Source organism: Topomyia yanbarensis, unplaced genomic scaffold (assembly GCF_030247195.1).
Source record: "Topomyia yanbarensis strain Yona2022 unplaced genomic scaffold, ASM3024719v1 HiC_scaffold_4, whole genome shotgun sequence".
Taxonomy (NCBI): domain Eukaryota; kingdom Metazoa; phylum Arthropoda; class Insecta; order Diptera; family Culicidae; genus Topomyia; species Topomyia yanbarensis.
Window position 1 is genome coordinate 1,017,830 of NW_026683602.1, and position 23,550 is coordinate 1,041,379.

General features: G+C 41.3%; 7 protein-coding genes across 7 annotated transcripts; 5 read left to right on the forward strand and 2 right to left on the reverse strand.

The window, feature by feature from the left end:
• Positions 1-165: 165 nt before the first annotated feature.
• Positions 166-720, reverse strand: LOC131695400 (uncharacterized). Its single transcript, XM_058983885.1, has one exon. It carries the CDS (start codon positions 718-720, stop codon positions 166-168), a length of 555 nt encoding a protein of 184 aa, XP_058839868.1.
• Positions 721-8,243: 7,523 nt separating this feature from the next.
• On the reverse strand, positions 8,244-8,801 carry LOC131695401 (uncharacterized). Its single transcript, XM_058983886.1, has one exon. It carries the CDS (start codon positions 8,799-8,801, stop codon positions 8,244-8,246), a length of 558 nt encoding a protein of 185 aa, XP_058839869.1.
• A 1,519-nt stretch (positions 8,802-10,320) lies between these two features.
• On the forward strand, positions 10,321-10,881 carry LOC131695402 (uncharacterized). Its single transcript, XM_058983887.1, has one exon. It carries the CDS (start codon positions 10,321-10,323, stop codon positions 10,879-10,881), a length of 561 nt encoding a protein of 186 aa, XP_058839870.1.
• Positions 10,882-16,417: 5,536 nt separating this feature from the next.
• LOC131695403 (uncharacterized) lies at positions 16,418-16,978 on the forward strand. The gene has a single exon (XM_058983888.1). It carries the CDS (start codon positions 16,418-16,420, stop codon positions 16,976-16,978), a length of 561 nt encoding a protein of 186 aa, XP_058839871.1.
• A 2,133-nt stretch (positions 16,979-19,111) lies between these two features.
• On the forward strand, positions 19,112-19,672 carry LOC131695404 (uncharacterized). Its single transcript, XM_058983889.1, has one exon. The coding sequence runs from the start codon at positions 19,112-19,114 to the stop codon at positions 19,670-19,672; it is 561 nt and encodes a 186-aa protein (XP_058839872.1).
• Positions 19,673-20,910: 1,238 nt separating this feature from the next.
• LOC131695406 (uncharacterized) lies at positions 20,911-21,471 on the forward strand. The gene has a single exon (XM_058983890.1). The coding sequence runs from the start codon at positions 20,911-20,913 to the stop codon at positions 21,469-21,471; it is 561 nt and encodes a 186-aa protein (XP_058839873.1).
• A 999-nt stretch (positions 21,472-22,470) lies between these two features.
• On the forward strand, positions 22,471-23,028 carry LOC131695407 (uncharacterized). Its single transcript, XM_058983891.1, has one exon. The coding sequence runs from the start codon at positions 22,471-22,473 to the stop codon at positions 23,026-23,028; it is 558 nt and encodes a 185-aa protein (XP_058839874.1).
• The last annotated feature ends 522 nt before the right edge of the window (positions 23,029-23,550 follow it).

The window sequence follows — 23,550 nt, forward strand, 5'->3', positions numbered from 1 at the left end:
TGTTCGCTATTTTTACACCAAGATCGTTTGAAGCTGGACTATGGCCAAGATCACAGCGAAGTCCTTGGATAACAAATTTGAAAAACTTACCATAAACTCAAACTCTACGTGAAATGAAATACGCTCGTAGATATCAACCCTTTTATATATTTGAACCAACATTCTTCACAAATATCCTGTCTTAATCCTCATGAAGAAAATATACTTAATTAAAATTTCATCATTGGCATTAGATAGCACACCCGTAAACCTCCAATAACCAGATGGAACACTACTTGGAATCCAGTCTCCATCTGGGGCAAAGTTTCGCACCCAATAGCGACCCTTCGGAACGGGACATAACCAATCTACCCCAACGGATGGTAAATTGGTGCTGTAGATGAAGTACGGCTGGTATTCCTTGTATGCTCCGTTAATAAAACTGCAGAACTTGCTTTTGGAGACCTTCATTGGATACTCGTTCCACTGGTTATTGCCAAGGGCGCTGTACGCCACTGACACCGCTGCTTGGTATTCATCGGTTAAGTCTACAAAGATTTCGCCATCCCCGTCCAGTATCCAGGTGGTCCGATTGAATTTACGTACCCGAAGTCCGGAAAAGTTTGTTAAATGAAAACCTAACTGCTGCTCGAATCGCTCAAACTGAACCTCCGTGGTAAAGCAGTTGTTCGATTCTAGTACCAGTAGCAGGTTTAAAAGGACCAATGCCAGGCAGAACATTGTAAGCAAACTGATGTCGAGCTTCGGATTCGATTGTGGTTTTATTTGATGCCATACTAAAATAATAGTCTAGTTTGTGCTTGTAAACTGTTATCAAGATATTGATAGGTTAACCTAAGTAGAATTAATAGGTATATGAACTGAACATATCCTCCACAGAACGGTAACCGTGTTGTCGTTGAATTGAATGCAACTGTAACCGCTGCACAGAATATGACTTGTAATGATTATCGTGTTACCGATACCGTTTAAAACAACAAACCCAATTTAGAGCACACATTTTGTGCGACTTCAATGTTCTACTGGTCGCTGTGACCATTGGACCAGATGTTGTGAGGGCTGTTCGATTCCGTGAAATCTCCTAGGGCGGGTTCCGATCTCGCCAAAATTTACGAATTCCAGTACAAGTTTGGTTCGCACCACTTGGATACAGAACGCAAAAGGTAACGCGTAGCCTTATGCGAACAACATCAAATATCACTTTTATTGAATACCGTGAATTGTTGAACTAGAATTCTGCACAGATCGAATGCTGGAAGGTCGTGAAGGGAATCACAGTCCTTCGTGTTGATTGCGCCCTTCGCATTGCAGACAATCGTTTAAGATGAGTGGGATGAATTATGTCGTAACTGGCGACGCGTCGCGACGGAACGTAATCAGTAACGCACGCAATGCGCGAAGGCTCTTCCAGCAACCCTCATTCACTCCAATATCTACGTCAAGAACCACTAACGATACCGCTGAACGGTCGTAGATTCCACCAGATGCTGTCCATACTGTAGTGCTACGAACCCCAGCCCATTGTGAGCTCTTTGCATTGCAATGTCCCTGTTTCGATTAAACTTTGGAACTACTACGACGTCGCAGCGATTAGTTATATAAGTGATAATAACGAGCCCATTGCTTCCGATACAGGCTTGCCATATTCTGAGCTCAATAGGTCTTCCTGTATCCAGGGTTGTCATCGCACTGAGCCCCAGACCTCAAGCCGTTTGCTGACGCTAGCTTGAAATGATGTGGCGCTAACACAGGAAATTTGTCGAGACTAACGAGTATGGCCGTCAGTGGTCGTGAGTTGACGATGATGTTTCCCATTTCAATCAAGGTGTTCTGTAGTGCACCGTCGGTATTAAATCTGCTGGGTTGCAGTGTGGTCAAATTTAGTTTCACGCTAAGGATAAACCTTTACCATGCTCTCCCTATGAAGTTGTATCGGCGGATTTGTCCACTGGGTGCGACTAAAGCTAAATTCGTTAGCCAGTTTTTTTTCTAAATCGAGTTGTTCGATTACTTCTTCGTTGAGGCCGCTATCGTTCTAGATGACCCTAATGACCATGACGCAAGAGTCGATAATCAGTGTGTAACCGATCTGCAGATGAATGGCGCGAGTAGTTATACAGGTGGCGGGGAGCTCCCACCGTTTTTCCTGTTGTCGTCCAAATCAGAACCATTAATGGTCCGAAAGAATCAACCATCGTGTAGGTAAACGGGCGGTTGATAGCGATTAAACGAGAGTATGGAAGAGGAGGCTGCGGCGATGCTCTATCTCTCTTGAGCCGCTAGACTCTCTTCGGACTGATTAGTATGTGGCTTTGAGAATTGCAGTAGCGATGTAGGACTTCGTTGATGATTTGGAATGGTTTCGATAGCTGGATACCGCGCAGCTTCATTCTCGTTTAGGAAGACGCAACGTAACAGTGGGTGGCTTTCCATTATCTTCGTCCACTTATTCCTTGCACTCGGGTGACTTTCGGTACACTATGAACATTCTTATGGAGTTCTAACAGGATCCATAGCTTCGAAATGAGTATGTAGATGTGAGTGCGGCTCCGTTGTGGCGAATTAGGGAGTACACTCGAGTAGAACTCGTTTCACCGAGAGCTTCTGGGCTCCGAAACCGATGACTGGCCGCGGATAGATTACGAACATGTGTCCACTACGTTTCTTCATCGGCGGTGTTCTGCTACGTCAAGATCTAACTCCACTAACTTCCATCGACTCTAAGATCTCGCTGTCGCGAAACACGTCGAGTGGGCTATATCGGCTGTGACCGGATGGATAGAAGTGACAATCTCGTATATGTAACATCTACAAAAGCTCGCCCTTTCGGAAATAACGCCGTCCACGTCAACAACGTTTTGAACTCCATGTCTTCTATCGGATAACCCCAGCTGATCGACGTTTTCCATATTCCTTACAGAAGAATCTTTAGAAACAGCAACAGGTGCGCAATCAACCCCAATGCAATGAACGCTTGTCTAGGATTTATCTGCGGTCGATACGGTGTCTATAGCAAGAAGCTACCACCAAATTTCACTGGAAACGACGGTTGGATGTCGGGTTGCAGCTAAGCAAGCGGAACAGAACAAGTTACAGTATTCACTCCGTATACCGGAATTCGTTGAAGCAATGAACATTGGTCTAGGATTTGTAGACGATCAATTCCGTGATAGACAGTGCAACGCATGTCTGCAACCAACTCCTCTAGCGATGTTGCTCTTATGCCAACTGCATCTGACTACATAAATGAGCACGCACATCATGCTGCTTGGAACGAATAGTTGGAAGATATCGAATTTGATGGACGACATCCAGAGCTGGGTTTTCTTCGAGCTTACACGAGGCGTTCTAATCCGGAATCTTCAACTTCAATGGCGATGATTCGTTACCGTAATCCTTAAGAACCTTGTACCTTTGTTCAAGGAAGCTCTTTATTTCGAACTTTTCGCCCAGATTCGAGTTCCACATGCTCCACTTCGAGTAGATACAACTGTGGTCTTGGATCCACCGATGGAGTTAAGCTACCCTTTGGCGGATTTCGATGTTGTTCGGACGTTTGGTTGGCAGTACTGGTTGGGGGATAAATGTGGTCTTGTAGAATTGGCAAATCCAGCTGACGTTAGCGATATCTTCAATAACCTGCACACCTACTAAATGAAACCATTCAACACGATCATAACGCTGCACAATTTCTTCATTATAACGATCTTCACACAACTCTTAAAGCTTCGCGTAGCGGCATTCGCCTAGCACTATTTCCTGGAACCGACCTTACGCTATCCAACATTGACTGCCCCATAGAAAATTTGACAGTTCATAAATTTCCCAGTCGACCGACGAAATAGGGTGCTTCGAGGTAGACAGATTAATTAACCTACTAAGTTGGGTTTCATCGGTGAACAATTTTCGTCACCATATTAATCGCCAGATTTAATCTATGTGAATCTGATTCCAGTTTTAAACTACCAACTAATCGATAGATTTAATTGGTTGAAATAAACCGATTTCAATAGATTTCGTCGTTCATATTTAATCGGTTGTCGCGTCGGCAGACGTCCATGTTAAACCCCCATTGAGATATCTGACGTTTAAAATACACACACTGAGATCTCGCATTTTTATACTACCGCCCTCCCCTTAAGCCTACAAGCGGTTTGTTTTCCTCCCAATTCACAGTGCAAATGATTTGTTTTCCTCCCAATTTAAACGTCAAAACGGCACAATACTAACGCAGCTGGATAAGTCCATAAGAGTCGGTGCAACAATCGACCGATTAATTGACGGCATAGTCGGCCGATTGTGCCGACGCAAGCCGATTTAGTCGGTGGGAAAATCGGGAGGATTTTCTATTATAGTTACTATATTCATAGTTAGGCGGAGACACACATTTATATGGAAAAGGTATTGTGATTATGGTCATAACTATTTTACTCTTATCTTGTGTTATCGAGAGTAGAGAAACGAAAAGAACCAAAAAAAATTTTCTGTAACAACAAGAGATCCCTAATAAACATCTTATGATTCAAGAGCCTAACGACCTGTTCAGGGTATCATCTAAACAATATATGGAATCGTTGCACTATATGGATTAAAGTTCGTGTATAAGATTTTTTATTAGGGATATTCCCACAAGTATGAAATCATATAATCAGATCTTCGAATTAGTTTTTCTATTCGTGCACGTAAAGTTCTTACTTAGGACAATGAAATTATGACCTAGATCTTGAACATTTACATGGGATGCCAGTGTTTTTTCCTGAAATAAGAGCTGCCAGTTTGCCGGCTTTTGTGTGCACCTAACTCTTAATATAGTAACTCTATTTTCTATTGACGATAGGTTCATCCGGAGTGTTCATTTGTGTTTACATTTTGCTAGCGTTGCCAATTTTATTTTGTGTCCACCACCCAATGTGGCTACACCACATCGCTTTTGCGCGTGCTGTCCGACTTCGCTACCGCTCAGTCGGACTTAAACTAGGGATAGCCCCTATGTTTGAGTAAGCCGGGCAAACGAGTGGATCACAGGTTCCCTTGCTTCCGACGGCGGGTCGGTGGCCACCTGGCCCGGCGGATCCTCAGCGGCTTTGCGCCGTTTCGGTTCCTAGGCCTCGGTTATGCGGCTAAGCCGCATCGAAATGATACCCCTTAAACATTCTAATTTGAATCGGTTGTGTCACCGGAGCCGGAATATGAATTAGAACCAGCCAGCATTCCGGCTGAGTTAAACTGGGAAGTTTAGTAAAATTTGATCTGGAAATAAAAATCTTTTGGCAACGCTCCAGCACCCCGTTGAATTCTAACGATTTCACCACCTGGGCGCCAGGTTGACGGTATGAAATGAACTTTGTTTACTTTCGACAAGTTTTGATTCGAGCCAACAACATCCAGCCGTTCATTTCTCGACAAACATTTGATTACGGCCTAAAAGCCAACTATCAAAAGCCACTTTTAATGGAAATTCCGAACAAACCGTTACACGCCAATCACAAATGTTGATAGTAAACGAAAGAGAAAAGTTTTCTCTTTCATAAACTGTTGTGAACTGTGTTGGACTAGTAACGGTTTGTCTGGATTTTCCATTCAAAGTGGATTTTGACAGTTGGCTTTTAGGCCGTAATCATATGTTCATCGCTTGGCTGGATGTTGTTGGCTCGAATCAAAACTTGTCGAAAGTAAACAAAGTTCATTTCATATCGCCAACCTGGCGCCCAGGTGGTGAAATCGTTAGAATTCAACGGGGTGCTGGAATGCTGGCTGGTTCTAATTCGTATTCCGGCTCCGTTGACACAACGGTGACGATTCTAGTTAGAATGTTTAAGGGGTACCATTTCGATGCGGCTTAGCCGCATAACCGAGGCCTAGGAACCAAAGCTGCGCAAAGCCGCTGAGGATCCGCCGGGCGAGGTGGCCACCGACCCGCCGTCGGAAGCAAGGGAACCTGTGATCCACTCGTTTGCCCGGCTTACTCAAACATAGGGGTTATCCCTCGTTTAAATCCGACTGAGCGGTGGCGAATTCGGACAGCACGCGCAAAAGCGATGTGGCATAGCCACATTGGGTGGTGGACACAAAATAAAATTGGCAACGCTAGCATAATGTAAACACAAATGAACACTCCGGATGAAGCTATCGTCAATTGACATTTCGACGAGTTTTGATTCGAGCCAATAATATGGGCCCCATCGCTTTATATGCACGCTGTCCGACTTCACTACCGTCTAATCGGACTCAAACTAGGGATAGCCCCTATATTTGAATAAGCCGAACAAATAAATGGATCACAGGTTCGGCGGATCCGCATAAGCACCTGACCTAAAATATCTTACAGGTTTCAGAATAAATCATGGAATGAAATACGCTTGCATAGACCAGCGCTTCAATCTATTTGGAATACCAATATCCAACTGATAACACCTTTGGTAGCCAGTCTCCGCTGGGACCGTAGTTGCGCACGTAGTAACGTCCCTTCGAAAAGGGACATGGACTCTTGTCCATCGTGTGAAAAATTGGAATGCACATCGTATTCTTGTGGATCTTCATGGGATACTTGTTCCACTGGTTCTTACCAAGAGAGCTGTGTTCGGTGAGTTCTCCAAAAAGTTCGCCATCCATGATCCAGGTGGTCCGATTGAATTAGCATACACGAAGTCCGGAAAGATTGCTAAATGAAAGCCCACCTGCTGCTTGAACCGTTTCAACTGAACCTTCGTGGACAAATTTGTTCGTTCGCGTATGTCGATGCTATACTACAATACAGGCGTGATTCGCTAGTTAGGCAACAGCCTCTGCCCAACTAACGAATTTGATTCGCTGTGTCAAAAACTGGTATAAAGAGATGTTAGTAGTATAAATACATCTGCTCACATCTCTAACTCTTGTCATTTTGCTTGTCAAAGTGAATTTGACATGACATTTTGACATTCAGATGCTTTTTAATTGGACAATGGTCCAACTAGCGGATGTCCAACTACAAAGCGGTCCAGTTAAAAAGTGTCCAACCAGCGAACCACGACTGTAATAGTCATGTTTGAGCTTGTAAACTACTATCCAGATATTGATAACATAGTTATGATAAAGTATAATGCGAAGTCCGACTAAAATAACACCCATGAAGCATCAAATGGGTGATCGGCTGCTAAACTGGATACACAGAATACACCTGGGCTCAAAATCGTCTGCCGCCACGAAGAGACAGTCGCCATGTTATAATTGCAGGATGACCGATATTTTGATACGTGCTAATATTTGAGGAAATGCTTGTACGGGAAACCGAGGCAGTTCGCCTCATTCACAAAGTGAATCGAAACAGGACGTAACGACTCATAGAAAAACCAAATATACCAGCTTTTAATTACCGCCTCATTTCTCCTGATTTTGCAAAGAGTGTATTAACCATTGCACTGATTCATACTCCAATTCTAGCATGATAATACATTTACGATTAATTCACTATAAAAGCGCTCGTTAAGCGCTAAGATATGCCTAGTTTTGTAATACATGTTCCAGAAATACGAACGTTTACTATTTTACCATGTTTACTTTAGGTACACTACCACAATTAAAACAATCTTTCTGCATCCATCACCCAGAAAAGAATCAGCAGTGCGGCCAAACTAAGACATAAATTTGAAAATATATTGTAATGCATTTTCGGGTATATGCAATCAATTATTTCAAGTTATTCAACTGATTGCTGATTGCTGAGATTTTATTTTCATCTACACAAAAAATTCGGCTCGGGACAATGCAAAGTGTGATGTGGAACTAGTTATTATCAGGTGTTAGCTTCGCATGGTTATTTGCTAAGTGCGCTCTTTTTCTAACCGTTGATTGGATTCTTTCATGTGCGTTTTGATAGAGTTAAAAATGAGAATACTTCGCTTTGCAAATTAAGGCGATGGCCTCCATGATTTGAGTACCGAGTTAGAATTTTTTGGCGCAATAGAATATAAGGCATAGCATTTCAACCAGACTTTTTTTCGATGCTGTAAAATTTGACACGCCAAGGCGGCGATAATTGGATTACTGCAGCGAGAATAGATGCACAGAATAGAATATTTATTTTCATTTATGCAGAAAATAAGACATTGCTGCTAAACAAGTATTACATAGATGTTTAAGAAACCGTACAACTGGTCCATTATTCTGAGAAAGGTTATAGATAATATAGCTTCATTTAAACGTTGTTCAAAAAATATGCCTGTTACCCTACCAGCACTTCAATTTATTTGGAAAATCAAGCATTAATCAAGCTCTCTCTTTATCCTCATGAACAGAAGATACTTAATTAAAACTTCATCATTGACATCGGATACCGAGCCAGTAAACCTCCAATATCCACCTGCTAACGCCTCCGGTATCCAGACTCCGGCGGGAGCCAAATTACGCACCCAGTAACGTCCCTTCGGAAAGGGACATACCCGCTCTTCCCCAATGCGTGGAAAATTGGTGTTATCTATGAAGTATGGCTGGTATTCTTTGTACGGTCCGTTAAGAAAAGCGCACATGGGGCTCTTGGAGATCTTCATCGGATAGTCGTTCCACTGGTTGTTACCAAGAGAACTATGTGCCCAGGTAAGCGAGAATTGGTATTCATCGCTGAGGTCTACAAAGAATTCGGTGTCTCCATCCAGTATCCAGGTGGTCCGATTGAATTTGCGTACCCGAAGTCCGGAAAAGTTTGCCAAATGGAAGCCTACCTGCTGCTCGAACCGTTCCAACTGAACCTCCGTGGCCAAGTCCACAAAGTTGTTCGAGTCCAGTACCAGCAGGGGCGAAATTATCAGTAAAAGGTAGTACATGGTAAGTAAACTGAGGCTGAAGTTCGAAATCGATTGGGTTTTATGTGTTAACTCGACACCATCCTGCAATGATAGTCATGTTTAAGCTTGTAAACTGTTATCCAGATATTGATAACATAGCTATGATAGAATATGATGCGGAGTTCGACTAAACTAACATCCATGAAACATCAAATGGGTGATAGACTGTTAAACTGGCTGGATGTTGTTTGCTCGAATCAAAACTCGTCGAAAGTAAACAAATTTCATTCGGTAGCACCGTACTAGCGACCTGGTGGCGAAACCGTTAGAATTCAACAGGGTGCTGGAACGTTGCTAGAAAACTTTTATTTCGCAGATTAAATTTTAGGAAACTTCCCAGTTAAGCACAACAGGAGTTAGAATCGGTTGTGTCACTGGAGCCGGAATATGAATTAGAAACAAGAAGAATTCCGGCTCCAGTTGAACCTTCCGGACTCCGGTAACCATCCGATACCCTTCAGGAACCGCTGTTCTAGGTGCACTAGGACTAGGCGCAAAGCCGCTGGGGATCCGCCGACCCGCTGTCGGAAGCTTACTTACTCAAACATAAGGGCTTTCCCTAGTTTAAGTAGACTGAGCGGTAACGACGTCGGACAGCAGGCGCAAAAACGATGTGGCGCTGGGACTTGCTGATAGATGGTTTCTTTTTTTCTGTTCTTTCTATCGTTCGTCTCTTTTTGCCTCACATAGTTTAAATGGACTGGCTGGATTGACAGTATCTCCTGGCTGCATTTAACGTTCGATTTTTTGCTATCTGCCCGTCTCGTCTCAGATGTGGCGTAGGAATCAAAATAAAATTAGCAACGCTAACAAAATGTAAACACAAATGAACATTCCGGATGAGCCTATCGTCAATTGACATTTCGATGAGTTTGAATTCGAGTCAATAATAGGGGACCCAGAACAGGGTTGTTGGCTCGAACCAAAACTCGTCGAATGTTAGCAAAGTTCATTCTGTAGCGTCAAACTGGCGCCCAGGTGGCGAAATCGTTAGGGTTCAAAGGAGAGCTGGAAGACTACCCATAGAAGCATTTTTCAAAGGCTCGATTAACCCTAGAAACAGCTAATTGTGACCAGACCAACGTTGGAACTAAACTGCAGATGTGATGTAACGTGTGTTTCTTGTTTTATACGTGTCATCATATACGTAGAATTCTAAAAACGTTTACGGGTATCAAGATATCGATAACTCTAATAGGGTCACTAAAAATGAATTAAATCTTGGTGGTATACTTTGTTGTACCCAATATCATCAATCATGTTGAACCATGCGATTTTAAAGTGACTTTATTGACCGTAATTTGTCGTTTCATGGGTGCCTGTCACGTCACGGGTAACTTCCAAGTTTCTATTTGAGTTATCAATATCTAGATGACAGTTTACAAGTACAAACTAGGCCATTTATTGTAGTTTGGCACACATTGCACCAAACCAAACGGCATCCATATAACACATATAACCCGCATCGTATTCTACCTTTAGCCTCAGTTGACTTACAATGTTCTACCTGATATTGGTACTGTTGAACCTGTTGCTACTGGAATCGATCAACTTCATATACTGCGCGGCTACCGAGATTCAGTTTGAACGGTTCGAGCAGCAGTTGGGCTTTCATTTAACGAACTTTTCCGGACTTCGGGTACGGAAGTTCAATCGGACCACCTGGATACTGGATGGAGAGGGCGAAGTTTTCGTAGATTTCACCGATGAGTATCAAATATCGCTGTCAATGGCGCGCAGCTCCCTAGGCAATAACCAGTGGAACGAGTACCCCGTGAAAATCTCCAAGAACAAGATGTGCAGTTTTCTCAACGAGCACTACAAGGAATATCAGCCGTATTTTATTGAGAGCACCAGTTTTCCACGCGTTGGGGAAGAGTGGGTTTGCCCCTTTCCGAAAGGGCGTTACTGGGTCCGTAACTTTGCTCCCAATGGGGCCTGGGTACCGAGTTTTGTTCCATCTGGGTATTATAGGTATACGGCATCGATATTTGACGCCAATGATGAAATTGTACTTCAATTTATTGTGTTTATGAAGATGAAGCAAGGCTATATGTGAAAAATGTTGGTTGAAATAAAAAAAACGGATTGATATATACGAACTTATTACATTACATTACGTGGAGATCGAGTCGCGGTAAGTTGTCAAATCAATCATCCATGAATACTGATTCTAAAATTCTTGAGTGGTAAACTTGCATTCTCATCATTTAGGGTACAGTAGAATAATCCCCCCGGCGGAGTTCTAGATTTCAATAGGAAACCTATTAAATACTACGAGCTGCGCATTTTGTCCTACATTCTAGTATCTTGCCTCGTTTCCCCCAATTTATTTCGGTAAGCAACTCCAGCCATTCCAGAAGATTCGGTCAGTTTCATTTGTCATTTAAAATGAAACGGCGCGTCCAAAAGCAATATAAAGGGTGTACGGAATCAAATTGCATTCCTGTCAAACTGCTGTACCTTTATTTTCACCGGGTATTTTCTGTTGAAATTTTGGGTGACATTAGTTCAATGTGTATTGTTTACATTGCACTAGTTACAGTAGAAATCGTGCAACTATTGCGAAAATGGCATATCAGCGGGGTAAACATAGCTTGCGCACGAACCTAGAAAATCCAGACCTCTTTCAACGTTCCATTAGCACGAAAATGGAAATGGTCCAATCTACGTTAAGTTGTGTTTTGAAACGGTGAGATGAACGTTTGACCGTAGATAGGAAGGAAAAAATGTGACCAAAATGGGTCTTCGAATAGTGTAAAGCTTTCAAGAGGAATCCTACTAGTTCAGGTTTACGTCCAACTCGCGATGAACGGCAGGAATCCCGTGCGCAGACGCTCTACACTACGCTGTTGATGAAAGCGCATTGTCTGGTGAGCGATTATGTGAAACCATATTTCCAGTAGCTTCCTGGATTCCTTTTCTTTACTGTCCGTCATAACGTCGTCATGTGGAAAGCGGAGCCACCTCGTCCATGAAAACCGGAACAGTCTACAGGCAGGTGTACTTGAAATAATGCCTTCAAAGGTGTCTACGTCCACTTCTGAGGTTTGGCGATGGCCCTACGCTTTTCTGGCCGGATTTAACCTCGCACCATTACTCGAAAGATGTTCTGGAGTGGTACAAGACTAAGGAGGTCAGTCCCCCGAACGCACTGGAATTGCGGCCAATAGGGATCTTTAATTTGGAAAAATTGTGCCAGTTTTTCATATGTATTGGTAGCGGGTATCCTTACGAGTACACTCATATCATTCTTACACCTTAATTATTCTTTTATGATTTTTAAATTAAAAAAAAACCAAATTAAATTCAACCAGCAAACTGACAGTTGTCCTACTAAATGACGTATCTGCAAATATCTCGTTCGCCTCATTGTTAACCGGGACAGCACCCCACACAGCATGATCTGGTACTTTTTAAATTTGCTTGCAGCCTGCCATCCCAAGTTTCATCTGCAAACTATGGTAGATCTGATAAGACAACCTATAGAGTCGTGCAAGTCGCATGGGTTTGGATGTGTTATTGTCCTAAAAGAAAACAAACTAAAAAATGTTTTTTTCAATAGTTTCGGGCCAAAAAATTGAAAAAGGACTGAGATATTAACTCACGGTACTAATCTGCATCAGAATATGCCCTAACCCGCACACTCCTAAAGATCCCTATTGAGGAATGCTGGGACATTATGAAACATCCTAAGATCTGAAGCAAAAATAAGGGAAAAATGGATTTTCATATAAAACGAGCTGATTCGTTGGGTGGACCGCACACTCTGTACAACAAACGAATTCGATTCACTAGTTGAATCGACTGACAAATGTCAAAAATTCCACAAAAGAGACGTTGGTGGTCTAAAAGCATCTGTTCACATCTCCAAACATAATCTGATTGATTGTCGAAGTAATTTTAACATGGGATTTTGGCATTCAGATGCGTTTTATTTGGACAACTGTCCAACTTGGGGAGGTTCAACTTGAAAGCAGGGTGGCCAGACCTACCGATTTATCGGTAGTCCTACCGATTTTGGTCTTCCCTACCGATTCCCAGACGACCAAGGCAAAACTACCGATATTTTGTTATTCCTACCGAAAACTACCGATTTTTATTGATTTTGGACACATCCTACTCAACATTCATTTTTTGGGTTGGATTTGGTCAGAGATCTGTGTTGTCAGTATTTTACAATTCTATGTCAATATTACGTTTTTGGGACAACAACCCGGCCTACCGATAACTACCGACAAACTTTTAGTGACCCTACCGATATTAAGGAATTCTATCTGGCCACCCTGCTTGAAAGTAGTCCAGTTAAAAAGAGGTCAACCAGCGATTCACGACTATACAAGACCTTATGAACAGTGTAAAAAGGGGTAAGTGCATTTGGATATGACTATGAAATTGAATAAAACAAACCTGGACAAAAGTTTAACTATATGTTTTATTGTACTTCCTGAAAATGTGATTCCGTACAGCCTCTATGTAAATGACTGAATTTTGTTGCATTCTGTTATGTGGATTTTTATTTAAAATTTTTGCTTAAACTCTTAATACTCCTCTCCCGTGTCAACTATATAAATCCCCAAGCAACCCTTAAGAATCCGCAGAACATTGATCAAATTAATCTCAATATAAAATTTCGTCGAATTCTTTTGACGGCTGAGCTTAACTGGGAAGTTTAGTAAAATTTAATCTGGAAATAAAAATTTTCTGGCAACGCTCCAGCACCCCGTTGAATTCTAACGATTTCGCCACCTTGGCGATATGAAATGAACTTTGTTTACTTTCGACAAGTTTTGATTCGAGCCAACAACATCCAGCCTTGTTGGCTCATCCGAAGTGTCCATTTGTGATGTAATGTGATGTGATTTGAAGCCACCATCAGCTCAATGTTTTTTCCAGTGAATGCGGGTAGACTTACAGTAGCTCCGAAATAGTTTATCGTGAAACCTTCACATTATGGCTGTTACTAAAGGGAAATCAAAAAGGGTTGGACGGGCCCGTAAGCAGAGGCACTTACGCATACCTCGCAGAGGAAAAAGTAGGAAAAGAGTCTATTCCAACAATAATATTCCAGTCAAAAGGTAAAAAATTTCGCTTACATGCTTTACCCACCTGATGGTTTGTTTTGAGAAGGGTGCGTCAAACTCTTATAAGACCTTCTGAAGAAAACAAGTTTCCTTCAAGTGACTTGGGCTGGCTATCCACGTTCCCTCGTCCAGTCCTCAATTCGTATGATACCCTGTTGCTCCCATCCCTTCCCAGTATTCAATTGTTATATAGTGTGTTTATAGCATTTCATGTTATCAGGATAATGTATATAATGGAAATTATGATTTATAATGAATATCATATAACAACATGCAATTAATATAACGTATACCATGAATTTAATTAATATAATAATGTTGTGATGATAGAGACATTCCATGTGTTGCTGAAAATAAATGATACCAGTACAATAAAGACCCGTTTTTATTAGTCTCCTGGTGTATTTACTGCTGATGAAGTGTAGACATTGAAAACCTAATATAAAAATGGTGAATTCAAGCAATATAGTCAACATGAAACCTGCATACTATTATGGATTAAAAAAGTACTTATTTGAACTAAAAATTTAACAAACAAACTAAACGTAAGTAACACCTAGAATGCGACGGCTCCTATAGACTAAATAAAAAAAATAAAATAAAATGGAACGATATTTGATAAATGGACCAAAATAATATGAATAAACGTAAATAAAGTATTGGATGAATATAATGGAAAAGATTAACAACATCATCCGGAGTGTCCATTTGTGCTTACATTTTGCTGACTTCGATAATTTTATTCCGATTGTACCACGCTCCAGCTCTCCATTCAACTCTAGGGATTTCACCACCTGGGCGCCAGTTTGACGCTACAGAAGAACTGTGTTTTCATTCGACGAGTTTTGATTCGAGCCAACGGGACGTGGGCCCCTATTATTGGCTCGAATCAAAACTCGTCGAAATGTCAATTGACGATAGGTACATCCGGAGTGTTCATTTGTGTTCACATTTCTTGAGCGTTTTTTCAAAACGTCATATCTGCAATGAGTTACTCTGTTTACTTTCTCTTCTGTTCATAATTCGGTCACTTTAACATTTATCCCTCAGCTCTTTGCATAATATGCTAGTTAAAATCACCGTCTTTCGATCTGTACTGTAAAATAAGTAAAAAGTGTTATAGTGACGCCGGAAAAATCGAAAGAGAAAGTAAACACGGATACGAAAAACTACCAAAAGTTGAGCTCTTTTGACTCAATCTCGGGGTATCGTGGAATAAGGTAAAATTAGGTAAACCGTGTTGAAGGTGGTTTCCGTTTAACCATGGCAAAAATCACAACTCATTGAAAGGTTTTTTATACTCAACCTTGAGTTAAATATACTTAAATTTAAGTTGAATCTACCTAATTTTGAGTAAACTTCAAACAACTAAAAAGTACCTTATTCCATGGAAGACCCGTACTGAGTCGAATCTCTCTCTTTGTTTTTGACAACACTAATAAGTGCGAAAGCGACGACAAACTGAAAACTAACTAAATTTAAGTTAAAAGAACTTATTCTGTGGGTTGTTTTACCTTTCCGTGTAGGGGCTATCTCTAGTTTAAGTCCGACTGAGCGGTAGCGAAGTCGGACAGCATGCGCAAAAGCGATGTGGCGTGGCCACATTGGATTGTGTTCACAAAATTGGCAACGCTAGCAAAATGTAAACACAAATGAACACTCCGGCTGAACCTATCGTCAATTGACATTGCGACGAATTTTGATTCGAGCCAATAATATGGGCCCCACTTTCTCCGAGCACGACCAAATCAGGGTTGCCACATTCAAAGATTTGTTTGTACATTTAGCAATTGTTGGTCACAAATTCTTTTTCAAAAATACCAGATTTTTGGCACTTTGATGAAAATTTCACAGATTTTTAGAATTTTTTTGGAAATTTCGCACGGATTTTTTAGGCTTAAGCCCAGCTCTAAATAGAAGCAGCAAGTCCAATAGTAACAGTGTTCATCGAAGCATTGAAACGAAATGGAAAGCTCGCTATGGGTTGTGGCTAAATGTTACTTGTTTGCCAGCAAATATATCGAGTTTCCATTCACTGAAAAAAATCCAAACGTTAATTCTTTTAACTCCAAACCGCTTAAAATTCATATGAAGAAGAAATGCTATTGTTATCACGCGCACACATACCTTCTATGTGTCAACTGTATAAACTATGTATGCACACACATAAGTTATATGTGCATATTGTTATAGAACGGGGTTTTATGTGCCTAATAGTTATGAAATGTGAATGTAAGATTAATATTTCTTGTAAATACACACATAAGGTTTATGTGCCAGCAAATAGTGTCTATATGCCTCCGTTAATTGCAAAAATCTATGTGTAAAATCAATAGGCATAACGTTTACTTTTTTTTGAGTGTTCGATTTATCAATATCTGGATAACAGTTTACAAGTGCACGTATAAATTTTCCTGTCGCATATGATGTTTACATTGTACAAACCATACAGCATTAGTATAATGCATAAAACCACAACTGTGTTCTAACTTGGGCTTCAGTTTAACTAAAATGCTCTACCCACTATTGGTACTGCTGAACCTGCTGCTACTAGGACCCATCAACTTTGTGGACTGTGGCATCACAGAGGTTCACTTGGATCGGTTCGAGCAGTTGAATGGATTTCACATAGCAAACTTCTCCGCAGTTCGGGTACGCAAGTTCAACCGGACCACCGCCATAATGGACGGAGAAGGCGAACTCTTCATAGATCTAAACGAAAGGTACCAATTTTCGCTGACCGTGTCGTACAGCACGCTAGGCAACAACCAGTGGAACGAGTACCCGATGAAGGTCTCCAAAGACAACGTTTGCAAAATAATGAACGGAATATACAAGGACTACCAGTCGTACTTCGTGGAAAGCACAAATATGCCGCGTGTCGGGGACGAGTGGTTCTGTCCCTATCCGAAGGGACGTTACTGGATACGAAACTTTGTTCCCAGAGCGGACTGGGTACCGGATGTGATCCCCGCTGGCTATTGGAGATTTACGACTATGTTGTTCGACCCCAGTGACGATGTTTTGATTAAGTGTCTCATATTCATGAAGATAAAGAAAGGGTATTTCTAGGATTTGTTTCTTAAATTAATAAAAGCTTCAACTGAGTGAATTTGATATGGCATTTTTGTCGACTTTACAGCAAGTTTCTGACAGAGTCCATGTTTGAAATAGTGAGGAATTCTTCCCAATAGGGCCAAAATAAATTTACCCAATCTGCTCTGGAAACAGCTCTCCAGGATCCGGTACAGATAGTCGGGGACCCTCATTCTGTGCAGCGCTGCAGTGTTGGCTCCCCAGCTGGCGCTATTAAATGTATTCTTCACATCTATCGTGACCACAGCGCTGTAGTAAATAAGCCACTAGAACAAACCTGAACAAACGAAAAAGACAGAAACAAATAACAGCTTACAAGTAAAAAAGAAGGTTTGTTCCAGTAAACGCTTCTTACTGCGGAATACTACCAGTTTCTCCTGGTATTGGAACAAACTTATAGTAAAAGAACGATAAACATCCACTGAACCAATCTTTGGTTTGACAGCTATTTCTGGCGAAATATTCCAGGCGAAACATTATCGTAAATACATAAATAGATAATTTCACAGCGGAAGAAAGGTATGAAAGTTAAAAAAACGTATAACTTTACCGGAAGACTCAAAAGACTGAAAGTTTGAGCGCAAGAATAGAGCGTCTACTGGAAGAGAAAAGGTGGCAAAGATTTTCAAACACAACAACAGTGCTGTGCAATCTCACGATGGTCTTTGAATTGGGACGGTAAATATGAAGTGACCGTATCACCACAAAAATGACCGTTATTTCATTTCCATTTTCCTCGGATAGTGTTTCAGTTAACTATCTCTCACAGAAGCCGTGCGAGAAAGAACGCATTGAAATGATAGACAGATTGAGTACCATTTGTTTTGGATTGGTATGGTAAACTAAATATTATCAGTGTACTGTATTCAGGCAGCATGCGGTGCTTTGTTGATTTTTTCTCCACCTTTCAGTTTCTTTTATGCATAGCTTGTTTATGTGAAACCGCCTATTTGTTAATTCTAGCTCGTTGTTTGTAATGAGATGACCGTCATAACCGTATTTATATTGTTAATAAAACAACAGTCAATTTCCCTTCCTCTCAATAATAATTCCAATGAGTGAGAGATTCAGAAGAGAACCGTCTGACTGTTGTCAATTCATTGGAATGAGAACCGTAACTCAAAAAAGCATCGCTTACTGCTTTAACTGCTAACCGTTTCATTCTCTTTTGTCTAGCTGGTTTGCCATCAGTACCGTGAAGGAGCTCAGCACTGCACAACAAGCTGTCGAAGTTCGCAAAGAAATATTTCGTATGACAGGCTATCTGTCTCTGTGGCTTGAAGAACGACATTTACATCGCAACCGGTACCATCAATTAGGAAATTTAAGTGCAGGAGAGCCAGGAAAAACGTCTGTTGCCTTTTCTCAAGCACCACAATTGTTCCGTTCGGTTTTGGCCGAATATGGAATCTTACCATTGCGGAAAAAAGCGGAACTTACAGATGACGCGAAAGACAGTTGTCAGCGATATTTGCTAAAAAGGAAACTAGAGTGAATATTTTTTTCTTTATTCTGTATGATTTGAACTCGCAGAAGAAACATGAGCTGATTTCTTGGGTAAAATGTTTGATCAATTTACACACATTTAGGAACGTTTGACATGTTTGTCTAGAATAGAGTGAAAATTCATGTTCTTCGCATAGAATTACATTGAATTCGCTTTTTCCGATCCGTATCAAGTTGGCAAGATGGGAACCGTTCCAGGTGATTTTCTGTCGCCAAACGGAGCCCGACAACCACACACAGCTCCAATGACCAGTAGAAATTCGAAACCGATCGCAATGCGCAACGCAATTCCGCAAACATTAGCATGCAGCTAGATATCGATAACACGAAAATCATTACAAATCGTACCTGTACCTTCGTGACTGACGTTTATAAATCCAGTCGAATTCTGTTCAACCGCTACAGTGACATTCAATTTAATAGCGTCACTATCGACCATCATATGACGTTTCAGTTAGTCCGAGTTCGCATTACGTAACACTATGTAGTAAGGTTATCAATATCTGGATAATAGTTTACAGCCTCAACTTTTATTGTAGTGCCGCATTAGTGTTACACATACAACGACAATGATGTTCGACCTTCAGCTTCAGTTTAGCAGCAATGTTTCGCCTGATATTAGTACTCTTGAACCTACTGTTACTGGAATCGCTCAACTTCGTGGACTGTTCGATCATGGAGGTTCAATTCGATCGATTTGAGCAGCAGTTAGGAAACCATTTAGCGAACTACTCCCGACTTCGGGTACGCAAGTTCAATCGAACCACGTGGATACTGGATGGAGACGGTGAAACATTTGTAGATTTTACCGACGACTACCAAGTATCGCTAACAGTGGCCCACAGCCCCCTGGGCAATAACCAGTGGAACGAGTATCCCATGAAGATCTCCAAGAGCAGGATGTGCAGTTTTCTTAACGGAGCGTACAAGGAATACCAGCCGTACTTTATTGAATACACCAATTTCCCACGCGTCGGGGTGGAATGGGTATGTCCCTTTCCAAAGGGGTCTTATTGGGTGCGAAACTTTGCTCCCAATGGAGACTGGCTACCGAGTGTTTTTCCAGCTGGATATTGGAGGTTTACGGGTTCGATATTTGATGCCAGTGATGAAATTGCGCTTAAATTTATTGTGTTTTTGAGGGTGAAGAAAGGATACTTGTGAAGAAGTTTGGATCGAATAAATAAAAGTTTGTAGTAAGTAGTTCAATCAATGATCCAAGAAATTCACAAGTTGCTTTAGGTGGAAACAAAGATCCTGATAAGACAGTAGTTAAAGGTTCAGTTGAACGATCCACGTAGCAGAATTAATAATCGCACTAACTCAGTGAGACGAATCTCATCCTTAATTCAAAGAGGAAGCAATCAAGAACATCCTGTAGTGAACCCCAATCTATTTGAAAGTGTAAAATTAGATCTAATTCACAATAATACGGGCGGTTCCTATTCTATTACTGTATATTTCCTTACTGATGCATCCTACTGCGGTTTCATTTCCCTTGATCGGGTAGCAAATTCAACTTGAAGCGAACTCTTTTGAACATATGAACATATCGTACCATGATAAAACCACTCTTGGTTCGTTAAGATTCAACATATACTCTCGTGGAGTAGTGCATAGCTTCCCAGATTAGCTTGGCTTACTTTCTGTGTCACTCCGTAGTCAGTGAAGCTGGCAACCTGTTTGGCCCATAGCAGGCGAATCCTCTTAGTAATGCTATCGACGAAATCGACCAACCCCAGTAGCAGTAGCAATAGTAAATGATCAGAAGAACTTTGAAACTAAACTGCAGACTAGACGTGACGTGTGTTGTTTTATACGTTTCATCGTATACCTGGTATTCCAAAACCGTTAGCATGTACTCAGATATTGATAAATTTTTAGTGTGAATAATAAATGACTGAACGCTTCGTAGCAGACTTTGTTGAACGCGATAGCATCTCGTATAACTGTTGCAGATCCATCCGGGTTTACAGCGACCTCGATGACTATCATTTGTTGTTCTACGTGTTTGTCGAGTTTTTAACTGAGTCATCAATATCTGGTTAGCAGTTTACAAGTGGTCGGTGTTAGGTCAGACCGGACTAAGTGACAGTGCATTGATATCGAGAAAAACGCGTTTAAAGTTTGAATCGCAGCATCCTTATAATTGGAAAATAATTTTTACCATAATTCTTGTTTATTGTTTCATATTTCAAATTTGGTAAAAGTGGAATGTAGATGAAGAAATTCTTTATCCAGTGCTATCATTACTTCTTTTTTTGATGTTTTGCGACTTGGTCCGGTCTGACTTAACACCGACCAAGTGTGCTAGTAAAGCAAAGCATACATTGTATGAAACAGACATCAGTGATACTATAAAACCCAAACCGTAGTCGAACTTCAGCTTCAGTTCACTTACAATGGTGTACCTGATCTTCGTATTTCTAAGCCTGCTGGTACTGGAATCGATCTACTTCGTGGACTGCACTGTCACGGTTCAGTTGGAACGGTTCGAGCAGCGGCAGATTGGATTCCATATGGCAAACTTTTCCGCACTTCGGGTACGCAAGTTCAATCGAACCACCTGGGTACTGGATGGAGAGGGCGAATTATTCGTAGACTTAACCGACGAGTATCAAGCATCGGTGACATTTGCGCACAGCCCACTGGGCAATAACCAGTGGAACGAATATCCCATGAAGATATCCAAGGACAAGTTATGCAATGTATTCAACGGATCGTACAAGGAATACCAGCCGTACTTCATCGATTACACTAATATGCCGCGTGTGGAGGAAGAGTGGGTATGTCCTTTTCCGAAAGGACAGTACTGGGTGCGAGACTTGGCTCCCGATGGGTCCTTCATACCGAGTGTTGTTCCAGCTGGATATTGGAGGTTTACAGGTTCGATATTTGATGCCAGTGATGAAATTGTACTTCAGTTTATTGCGTTTATGAGGGTAAAAAAAGGATATTTGTGAAGAATGTGGAAGCGAATAAATAAAAGTTAGTTGAATCAATTATCCAAGAAATTCACGAGTTGCTTTATGTGGAAACAAAGATCCTGATAAGACAGTAGTTGAAAGTTCAGTAGAACGATCCACGCAGCAGAATCAGTAATCGCAGTAACTCAATGAGACGAATCTCATCCTTAATTGGAAGAAGAAGCAATCAAGAACATTCTGTATTTAACCCCAATCTATTTGAAAGTCTAGAATTAGTTCTAATTCATAATAATACGGGCGGCTCCTATTCTATTACAGTATATTTACTTACTGATGCACCCTACTACGGTTTCGTTTCCTTTGATCGGGTAGCACTTCAACTTGAAGTGAATTCTTGAACATTTCACCAGAATCATCTTTGAACCTGTAGCCGGAAGGTTGAAAGTGACAGACTTCGTAGTACGGGAAGTTGTTGACGTCCTTTGTACCACCGTAAAAGCACATTTGGCTTGCTAAGCTTCAACATTTGCTCTCGTAAACTAGTGCATAGCTTGTGTTTGGTGTTTCATTTTGATTGCTTCCTTTTTGTCAGTGACTCCTCTTAGTTACGCAATCCACGAAGTCGACCAACCCCAGTAGCAGTAGCTGATACAATAGTAAATGTGACCAGCAGAACATTGAAGCTAAACTGCAGACTTGACGTGTCGTGTGTTGTTTTATGCGTTTCATTGTATACCTGGAGTTCCGAAAACGTTAGTATGTACTCAGATATTGATAACTCTTTTAGTGTCAATAATAAATGACTGGACGCTTCGTAGCAGACTTTGTTGTAGGGTTTACAGCGACCTCGATGACTATCATTTGTTGTTCTATGGGCGCCCGTCTCGTGTTTGTCGAGTTTCTATCCGAGTTATCAATATCTGGATAGCAGTTTACAAGTACGCTAGTAAAGTAAAGCATACATTGTACGGAACAGAAATCAGTGAAACTATAAAACCCAAACCGTAGTCGAGCTTCAGCTTCAGTTCACTTACAATGTTCTACCTGACATTGGTACTTTTAAGCCTGCTGGTACTGGAATCAATCTACTTCGCGGACTGCACTGTCACGGTTCAGTTGGAACGGTTCGAGCAGCAAACTGGATTCCATATGGCAAACTTTTCCGGAATTCGGGTACGCAAGTTCAATCGAACCACCTGGGTACTGGATGGAGCGGGCGATTTTTTCGTAGACTTAACCGACGAGTATCAACTATCGCTGACAGCGGCGCATAGCCCACTGGGTAATAATCAGTGGAACGAGTACCCCATGAAGATCTCCAAGGATAAGGCATGCAATATATTAAACGGACCGTACAAGGAATACCAGTCGTACTTCATTGACAACAGCAATATGCCTCGTGTTGAGGAAGAGTGGGTATGTCCCTTTCCGAAAGGACATTACTGGGTGCGGAATTTGGCTCCGGATGGGTCCTGGATACCGAGTGTTGTTGCATCTGGATATTGGAGGCTAACGATTTCGATATTTGACGCCAGTGATGAAATTGTACTTCGATTTGTTTCGTTTTTGAGGGTGAAGAAAGACTACATGTGAAGAATGTTGGTTCAAATTTATTCATTTATTTGACATAGAGCTCATGTTTCCATAAATGTCGTTGTGATCTTTTTTTGAAATTCATCATGAACTATAATGAGCCTTCAAAATCGCAAAAGTTTCAAGAAAAACCAAAATCTAATTCAAAGTTAAACGATTTTTTTTATTAAATTTGGCAACACTGGTCGAAAACGTAACACAGCAAGCAATCCTGTTTGCAGCACGGGTAAAATTAGCGATAATAAGACCGCTTAAGGAAAAATAAAAAAAAACCTGAACGTCACGTTTTGTTTTAGCTTTCGATGAGCGACATCCCAAAGGCTATAGTATATTGAGGCTACTGGAGGAGATCTTTTTCTCGGCAGCGAATACTTGTCTACATATCTCCTTCAGCAATGGCTAACTTCGGACGATGATGCGAAATGATTCGAGCTCTTTTGACGCGGAGTGAAGTCGTATCACACTTTTGAACGCAGGTACAAAGTTTTTCTCACGCTACTGATGGCTGTAGAAAATGATCGA

What these genes read in the sequence shown, in the direction of transcription:
- LOC131695406 (XM_058983890.1), top strand. Translation starts at nt 20,911, where the DNA reads ATGGTGTACCTGATCTTCGTATTTCTAAGCCTGCTGGTACTGGAATCG.
- LOC131695400 (XM_058983885.1), bottom strand. Translation starts at nt 720, where the DNA reads ATGTTCTGCCTGGCATTGGTCCTTTTAAACCTGCTACTGGTACTAGAA.
- LOC131695404 (XM_058983889.1), top strand. Translation starts at nt 19,112, where the DNA reads ATGTTTCGCCTGATATTAGTACTCTTGAACCTACTGTTACTGGAATCG.
- LOC131695401 (XM_058983886.1), bottom strand. Translation starts at nt 8,801, where the DNA reads ATGTACTACCTTTTACTGATAATTTCGCCCCTGCTGGTACTGGACTCG.
- LOC131695403 (XM_058983888.1), top strand. Translation starts at nt 16,418, where the DNA reads ATGCTCTACCCACTATTGGTACTGCTGAACCTGCTGCTACTAGGACCC.
- LOC131695407 (XM_058983891.1), top strand. Translation starts at nt 22,471, where the DNA reads ATGTTCTACCTGACATTGGTACTTTTAAGCCTGCTGGTACTGGAATCA.
- LOC131695402 (XM_058983887.1), top strand. Translation starts at nt 10,321, where the DNA reads ATGTTCTACCTGATATTGGTACTGTTGAACCTGTTGCTACTGGAATCG.